The sequence below is a fragment of the Sinocyclocheilus grahami genome, unplaced genomic scaffold (assembly GCF_001515645.1).
Source record: "Sinocyclocheilus grahami isolate Dianchi unplaced genomic scaffold, SAMN03320097.WGS_v1.1 scaffold494.1, whole genome shotgun sequence".
Taxonomy (NCBI): domain Eukaryota; kingdom Metazoa; phylum Chordata; class Actinopteri; order Cypriniformes; family Cyprinidae; genus Sinocyclocheilus; species Sinocyclocheilus grahami.
In genome coordinates, this window is record NW_015505673.1 from 633,065 (window position 1) to 641,942 (window position 8,878).

Genomic DNA, 8,878 nt, shown 5'->3' on the forward strand with positions numbered 1-8,878 from the left:
GGTGCACGTAAAAATCTATTCATATATGAATTGTGATTCTGTCTTCTAACAATTCTAATGGATTCACAAGTTTCAAAATCAATGTTCTAAAGCAGCGGTTCTTAATACTGTTCCTCGCGTCCCCCTGCTCTGCACACGCTCTGCATCTCTCTCTCTCTCTCTCTCTCTCTCTCTCTCTCTCATTCAGCTCAGCTCCAACAATGAACTGTTACAATTATACACTTATTTTCACATAGCTATGAGAAGCGTTAAACATGGACGCGCGTGCGGTTGCCGTACTGTATTAAAGTTTTAATCAGGATAATACCGTATATTAAAAGCTAACATAAGCAGTAGTATTTACAAATAAAAGCGCATCTAAAAGTGTGAGACAACAACAAACAGAAAACATAGGCCTACCATTTAAAAGCCGTGCTTGCACAGGTTCTGCTTTATCCTCTTCAATAATATCCTCTGCTTCTCAATCGGGCTCAAACTGATAAGCGATATTAACGACGCCGTTGTTTACAATACAACCGGAGCACATGCCGCTGAGGTGAGGGGCAGGACGTTTAGACGCGCACTAGAGGCGGTTTAGCCAATCACAACACACTGGGCTAGCTAACCAATCAGAGCCCATCACCTATTTCTGAGGGAGGGGCTTCATAAAAGAAGGAATTGATCAGCGTGTTTCTCAGATAAGGGACAGAGCGGTGTGGAATAAAGGTAAATTATGTGAAAAATAATGTGTTTAAAAAAAACAAAATGAAGCATTAACACGTTAGACTGCACCCCATAAACACAATCAAGCCTAGAAAAAACTTTTGTTGTTTGTTGTCCCTGTACAAATAAATGAAATAAACTCAAACTCAAACTAAAAGGGCTTTGGTTAAAGATTCCCTGCAGCAACTTCACATTCTTTCGCATCTGACAAGATAACAACAGTGAGATGGTTTTTCTCTTTGATCACAACACCTGGACCTCTCCCACAAATCAAACGACAGAAGCTTACAAAGAAGACTTCTGGTGGATTTGATATATCCTACAGAGGGGATGCTTCTGCTGAGGGAGCTTCAGCTGTCTGACTCATCTTTAAGAGACCCTTGAGCACTTTTCAGAGTCTGATAAAAGTGTCTCGAGGATTTCTCTAGACATGTCATGCACTTACAGTCGACACTTGCAAACTTGAGTTGTTTCTATGCTTTGTTCTGACAGGACCGAATGTGGTATAAATTTCCTGTACGTAATAAGTTCTGAGCAAACAATCTGACAATCCGATAGATACAAGATTCTTTAATTTAGGATTGTTGAGCTTTGAAAGAGAAGTATTACATTCCTCTGAATTTAATTTCTTCACCAAAGCTCTTTCTAAAAATTTCAACACAATCAAATGCATTTGATTTCGATCCCCTCTCAAAGGGATCATAGCGTGACTGTGTTTGACCACGTCATTTTCAGACAGTCATATCCTTTCCTTGACAAAAGTGCTGAAGTTTTCTGGTTAGCGCAACAGGATGAAACACTCTCAAGGTTTTCAGATGTGGCACAAAAAGGGCCCCCACATGGAGAAATTTGTGTTTACTATAAACATTGAGAAGCATAGCACATGTTCTTTGTGAAAAGTTGCTTTCATTACTATTGATTTCCTCTGGATTCCTTTTTCTTTAAATGACCATCTGAATGTCCACCTTTGAGTTGTGACCGCAGAACATGATGTGTTTTCAAAAAGTCTAATCAGCATGCATAGATTCCCGTAGTGTTTAATTTATCCAATTTTCCATTAGAGATTGTTGTTTTGTCCATAAACATCATGTCAGTTACCATAAATCATTCTCACCGTGCCGGCAGAACCATTTGCATTTCTCGGCAATGTCGTCTGTACCTGGAATGTTACAGCACAGGCTCAGAACAGGCTATACCAGTAACCGCTTCTCAAAGCCGACACACAGAAGCGCTTTCACTCAGTACCTGTAGACATGTCTCAAAGCAAACCTGAGGAGCGTCTAGCTTTGGAGTTGAGCTGTGCGATCTGTTTGCAGCTGTACCGTGATCCCGTGGCCCTTCCTTGTGGACACAATTACTGCCTGGGTTGTATTCAAAATGCTGCAAGCGCAGAAGATCCCAAGTCCCTGAGACGCTGCCCGGAATGCAGGGAAGAGTACGACAGCCCAGAGGCACTTCCCAAGAACTTCAAGCTCAGCAGTATCGTGGACGGGTTCCTGGTGGCCACGACAGGCGGCGGACTGAGAGGAGGCCTTACGGCACCATGTGACCAGTGCCTGGATGACCCAAAGCCTGCGGTGAAATTCTGCACACGCTGTGAAATGTCGTTGTGCCCCAGCCACCTCAAAAAGCATGAGGAACGGCACCGCTCGCTGCACGTCTTAGTGGAGCTACCTGCAGAACGGGATGGGAAGAGGTGCCCAGTGCACTTGAAGGTCACAGAGTACCTGTGCGCGCAGGAGCGACTGTTCCTCTGCTCCGACTGCTTGATGGAGGGCACTCACCAACACCACGAGGTGCAGACGTTCGAGGTGGCGAAGGAGGAAATGAAGAGAGTTCTTGAGGAACTGGGGAAGTCTGTGTCTGACAAGCTACAGATGACAGAAGCTCTGCAGAAAAGCGCCAGAGAAGGTCCTACGGACAAGGCCAAAGATAAACTGGTGGCCAGAGCAAACATACTGCTGGACAGCATGACTTCACTTATAAGTACATACAAGGTAAGAATGATGTAAAATGATGCTACTAGTTCAGATTGATGTGTTCAGACAATATATACATGATGTGGAAGCAGTCTCTTTTGGTTTTAGTCAACCCATGCTCATTGGAAATGCATGCTTGAGGTGACATTTCTGCAACACCTTATTGCACGTTTCGCGGCAGTTTCAGAGTGACACGTATTGCTGCCTTGCTTCAGGTACGTATTTTGGCGGTTCAGAATTCAAATGTCCGGTGAGTGTCGCCAAAAGTTAATGCTCTATTGTGTTGGAAAGTAACATACAGGCTACACCAAACCCAACCCTAAACCTACCCGACAGTATTACTAAATGGAAAAGTGAGATAAAAACGTTTTCGCTGATGCAACCATGCTGTTTTAACTTACTTCGATGTGTGTTTGAGCCGTTTTCTCAAACGGTAGTTTCACGGGATTTGTACTGGAGTGCTTCACCTCACAAGTGCAACGCCATATCACGTGAGTGACCGAGCAAACCTACTGCATTAGAAAACCAATACATACGAAGCTGTATCGTTCAAAAGTATCACTTTCCAAATCTCGCAGCATATAAAACTGTTTTGAAGTCATAACACAATATTGTGCAATGAATTGTGCCAAATTAGGCTTTCTCTGGCCCTGTAAATCATACTTTGTCTGTAAAGGAATACAAGTTGTCAGAATTTTACTGCCTCTAGTGTTCATTTCAACTGGAAACTGCAGAAATTCATACGTTTTTTGAGTTTTCAGAAATGTAGATAGAGGTACGTATTTCCAATGAGCCTGGGTAGGTTTTAGTAGTGATGCCAAAGAAATGTCACCATCACTTATGTAGAGAGCAACAGATCTACACAGTGCTGACGACATACAGTCATGTTGCGGTAAAGCACATTAACGCTGTTTATATGTGATGTTTTAAGAGTCGTATGAGCTCTGTGATGGACGACGAGCTTCATTTGCGGGACAAAAGCTGGCAGGCCAATCTATGCGACTTGGAGGGTTGTCTACACCAGCTGCAGGAAGCCCAAAAGTGCACCGGCGAGGTTCTCTCTCAATCCTCAGAGTTTCTCTTCATCCAGAACTACCTCAATGTTGAAGCAAGGATCCGCCAGGCTGCTAACGTCACCATTCCTGCTCTACCTTCCCAAGAGTCTTCCAATGCCAAGCAGCTGCGCTCGATCCTACGTACAGGCGCCTTCCGTGCCGAGATGAATCTTCTGTTGGAGTACCTCCATGGCATGATGAACCCTCTAGACCTGACCTTCAATGCAGCCACGGCCCATCCTAGCCTTCTGCTGTCCAGTGATCTGAAAACAGTCAAGCAGTGTGCCCGATTTAAGAGCAGTGTCGCTGGAGATCAGAGCGAACGCTTCTCCACGGCCACTCAGGTCATGTGCACCCAGGGTTTCTCCACAGGAGTTCACATGTGGGCAGTGGAGGTTGGCCCTGGATGTATGTGGTCTGTGGGTCTGTGCTATAAAAGCATCCCGCGCAAAGGTGACCACAGCAGGCTGGGGCATAACACCAGCTCTTGGAGGTTGCAGTGGAAAAGCAAGAAGCTGGCGGCATGCTATGACTTGGCTAATGTGGCCGTAGGTGAAGGGCTGGTCATGCCACCAAAGAAGGTCGAAGTGACCCTGGATTACGAAGGAGGAACTTTTGGATTCCACAGCTCAGGTCAAGGAGGGCGAAGGCAGCATCTTCATACATTTAGTGCCGTGTTTAAGGACACAGTGTATCCTGCATTTGGGATCCACTCTACTTCAGAGGAGTCATGGATAACTCTTTTGAGTGGTGCTTGATTGATACGAACATGCTTTCATTTTCACTTCATGTTTTGATAATGATAATGAAACACTTTTCATTATCTTTGTCCTTTTTTTTGTCCTTTATGCAGTTATGACATAAACATCTGCACATAGAAAGAAACGGCTTGGCACAGTCTAGGAAAGTCATGCACAAATACCAACAATTTGTACAATAATCAAGAAATGTAGTTAGCAATACAATGGGAAATGTCTTGAAAATTCGAGAGGGCTCATTAGTTAAATCACCTCAGTTTGAATGAGCATGATGCTTCTGTAACAGTCATATATATGAGAGAAAAGCAACCACAATTACAAGTTGACATCTTTTAAACTGTGAGTAAAATGTTTGTGTAACACCTACAGTATAAGTATTGGCATACACCTAAAAATAGGACAAACTGAATGGGTTTTGTTTAAATGTCACTTAGCAGTCTAGTTTCTTTGGCCCTAAATAAGATGAGTCTTTGAAGAAAGTAGATTGTGCATGAAGCAACACCATAGACAGTGTAGCTCTTTCTGTCTCTGGGAAACGATCAGATTCAGAAAACAGAGCGTGAACATTATCAGTGCTTTTCAGGTATTTCATAAGAGTTTTGCCTGTAGTTTCACTTGAATGAATGGGAATGCCAGTAAAAGTGACAGTAAAAGAATGCAAACTATGCATGTAGATGATAAGTACATAAACACACATGCTACCGGACAACATTGTTCAGGGGCATATGTGCTGTTTTGCAGATTAGATTAAAGGGATAGTTCACCCAAATGGAGTGAATATATCAAAGAAGATATTTTGAAGATTGCTGGTAATCAAACAGTTGGTGGGTGCCATTTACTTCCCTAGTATTTTTTTCCCTACTATGGAAGTCAATGACAACTACCAACTGTTTGATTACCAGCAATCTTCAAAATATCTTCTTTTATGTTCAACATAAGAAAGCAACTCATACAGGTTTGGAACGGCATGAGGGTGAGTAAATGATGACAGAATTTTCATTTTTGGGTGAACTATCCCTTTAAGCTTTATCAAATATGCAAAAACGCCTGCAGCAAAGTTTTTTCATGTGTACAATGGCTGAACAGAAATAAAATTCTATGTACATCAGCTTGTCTGTAAAACAAGAAATACTTGTTCACACTTCCTTATCACATCATTTAAATAGTTTTGACTCAAATCAGTCTGCACTGACACTATTTCACCCCCATCCCACAGTCTCTTTGTGATTTTTCTAATGAACTTTGATAAATCTCAACATATGCAGAGGGTATGTAGACATTACTGTGTGTAAAATACATGCTGCTTTTTGAATGAGCTGATTACTTATGGTTCTTGAATTATTTAGATTCATTGCTGGATGATTGCACCTTTATTAGATGTTTAGGATTATTTAAACTCATTTGGTCTGGAAAGCCTACATGACTTGAATGGCTATAACTTGTAAATTAATTCTGTACGATTTTTTATTTTTATTTTTTGCCACATGTCAGTACATTATGACATTATTTTATTTACAACAGCACCATCTACTGATTACAGCCAACTTGTTCTTGATCTTCTATACAAAATGTCTTTCAGTTCAGCTATCCTCACTTGCACATTTAAACTGGTTATAGCATACATTTCATATATTACACTGAAACAATAATATCAATATTAAATTGAAACACAATGAGGTGTTTCTTTAACTTGTCCGTCAGGCTATATAACATGTTCATAAACAGATATGGCATCACAATGATAAAACAACAGATGGTAATAGCTGACTGGTTATCAGGCCTGATGTGCCATAAAGAAAATATGTTTTACAGTTAACCATTAACATCATACAACTTTAACCCTGTAAGACTGAGGAAGAGAACATCACCTCAGCGATACAAAGTTCTCATCCAAACGTAAGTGCATATTCAGTTTATCATGTGTGTGTGTTTAAAGTTATTTTGGATATGTAGTGGTGTTTGTGCTTTCTGGTTTGTGTTATATACTGAAAAAAGGGAAGTTAGTTCTGAGAAAAGTTTGTGTAGCATTTCTTTGCAAATCCAACTTGGTTTGTTATTTTGTTATTCAGTGTTAAGACATTTTAAAGTGTGCCAGAAGAGTCCAAATACTTTCAGGCCACAGTGTGGCATTGCTTTAATAAAATATTTGAAATATGTCATCTTGCCTTGTTTACTACACTGTGTATTTTGTCATTTTTAGACAGATGCTAGAGACAATAAAGTGGTGAAAATGAGTGACATAGATGACGATAGCGAAATATACTTCTCAGTTAAAGTGAGTATCAGTTAAAGAATATTGTTTCTAAAAGTCAATAATGTTGTTTCATTTATGTACTACTAATAATGCTCTTAATGTGATTAATGTTATCATGTTGCAAAAACTGCTGTGAATCACGAATGGGGTTTGTGGATTGTGTGTATAGTTTTTAGGTCGAATCCAGGTGGTCCATCCAGGTGGGATGCAGATTCTGACAGATGCAGTACAAGCCATACAGGTAATAAAACCATAAACGTCACTGTACTGTAGTCATTAGAGATAGAGATATCATATAACTTGATCCTTTGTCTTACAACTTTCCTTCCATTTTAGGATCCAAACATAGAGATGGATGAGAAAATGAAGAAAACTAAAGTACATATGTTTCTGACCAGAAGCGCTATTGACATTCTAGAGCATAAAACAAAGGTGTGACTGAGGACTATGTACTCAAACCCAGACAGTGATACATGTGTGTACGACAGCGAACAACTCATTTATCCTCTCCCTCTCGTTTTCTCAGTTCATGCTGTACTCCTGCACTTTGTCCTCTGTTTCATTCTGCGCAGTACATCCGACTCAGCCCAAAATACTCAGCTTTGTGGCCAAACACCCCGCGGCGGACATGTACCACTGCTACATCTTCCAGAGCAAGAAGTTTGTGAGTTCTGGAAATCCTAAATGCGTTACATTAGAAATGCATGATGCTTTTAATTCAATATTTACCATTTACTTAGTTAACTATTTTACTTTTGGTGCACATTTTATATTTAATTAGCTCTTGCTTTCCCTGGGAATCGAACCCGTGACCCTGGTGTTGCTTTACTATTTGAGCTATAAGAAAGCAGGCCAGACTTACATGCCTATTACAAGCCACTATATTCTTCCATTCGTGTTCCTACACTACTCTTCAAAAGACTTTGACTCTTTCTTTGAAAGAAATGTATACTAAATTAATCATCAAGTGCTGTTCTTTTGAACGTTGTGTTCAAAGTTTCCACAAAAATATGAAGCAGCACAACTATTTTGAGCATTGATAATAATAATCGAACAACTGAGCAGCAAATCGGCATATTATAGTGATTTCTGAAGGATCGTGTGACACTGAAGACTGGAGTAATGATGCTGATGCTTTGATCACAGCAATACATTCTTCAAGTAGAAAATTGTTCTTTTAATTATAATACACAAGTAAATTCACATCCATTGAATCTTTGTTTTAATATCAGCTTTACAGTGGGTACACACTGTATTTGTTTTATAAACTTCATTAAATAGTACATTTGAATAAGAACTGTTTCCTTAATTTAACTGCTTTTATCAATTTATACTAATAAATTATTAAAGTTAGAAAATCTATCATTAACTGACATTGATGCAATGTTAAATCTTACCTTAAATTCTTTTTGGAGTTGATCTGCGTTGTTTTCTTTCTGTCAGTCCCATCTGCTGGTTTCCATCATTGGTGACACCTTTCAGGCTTATAAGCAGGATGGAAATCTCCAGGGTGATCGTGACCTGGTGGTGGAGGCTCTGAGACACAAGGTGACCCGTCAGCATACAGAACACATTTACTGTGTCTTAACACGGCACGACAAGATGAAGTGGCACGCAATCAAAGCATCTCTTTAATGTACTGTAATGTGACATTTGTGAGGCATGATACATTTTAGGGCATGGCATATTAACTTGTACTTGCAAACAGTGACTCACACAGTCACAATAAAATGCTAAAAGTGATTTATTGGCCTCAGGGCTATCATAGAGTTGTTGACCACTGAGCCACGTTGATTGCTTTCTCCAATCATACAAATGGAAAGGTTGTTATCGCCTCTTTTAAAAAGAGAATCTCTCAGCAACATTAGGTTATGTGTTGCTGTAAACTCATGGCACTTGTTTTGATCGAAATGTGTGTGAATGCTCGAACCGTCTAATATATCCCTCTGCTGTTCAGAATAAGGTACTGGAGCGAGAGAACGCCGAGCTGAAGAGGAGACTGCAAGCCAGTGGAGAAGTGAGTTATGTGTGAGGCAGGCTATGACCTATGAGCCTACAGTTACACAACAGAACACATACACAAGCATGTTTAACCACACACACATGCTCACACACACACACACACACACA

General features: G+C 40.4%; 1 protein-coding gene across 1 annotated transcript in view; it reads left to right on the top strand.

The window, feature by feature from the left end:
* The window catches only part of LOC107554205 (PTB domain-containing engulfment adapter protein 1-like), a 14,052-nt gene extending 5,272 nt beyond the window's left edge, over nucleotides 1–8,780 (top strand). Inside the window, exons 2-7 of the mRNA XM_016236644.1 lie at nucleotides 6,699–6,769; nucleotides 6,918–6,989; nucleotides 7,085–7,180; nucleotides 7,275–7,412; nucleotides 8,192–8,296; nucleotides 8,706–8,780. Of these exons, the coding sequence (XP_016092130.1) occupies nucleotides 6,725–6,769; nucleotides 6,918–6,989; nucleotides 7,085–7,180; nucleotides 7,275–7,412; nucleotides 8,192–8,296; nucleotides 8,706–8,780 (531 nt within the window). The 5' untranslated portion in view covers nucleotides 6,699–6,724. The remainder of the gene's footprint in view (nucleotides 1–6,698; nucleotides 6,770–6,917; nucleotides 6,990–7,084; nucleotides 7,181–7,274; nucleotides 7,413–8,191; nucleotides 8,297–8,705) is intronic.
* The last annotated feature ends 98 nt before the right edge of the window (nucleotides 8,781–8,878 follow it).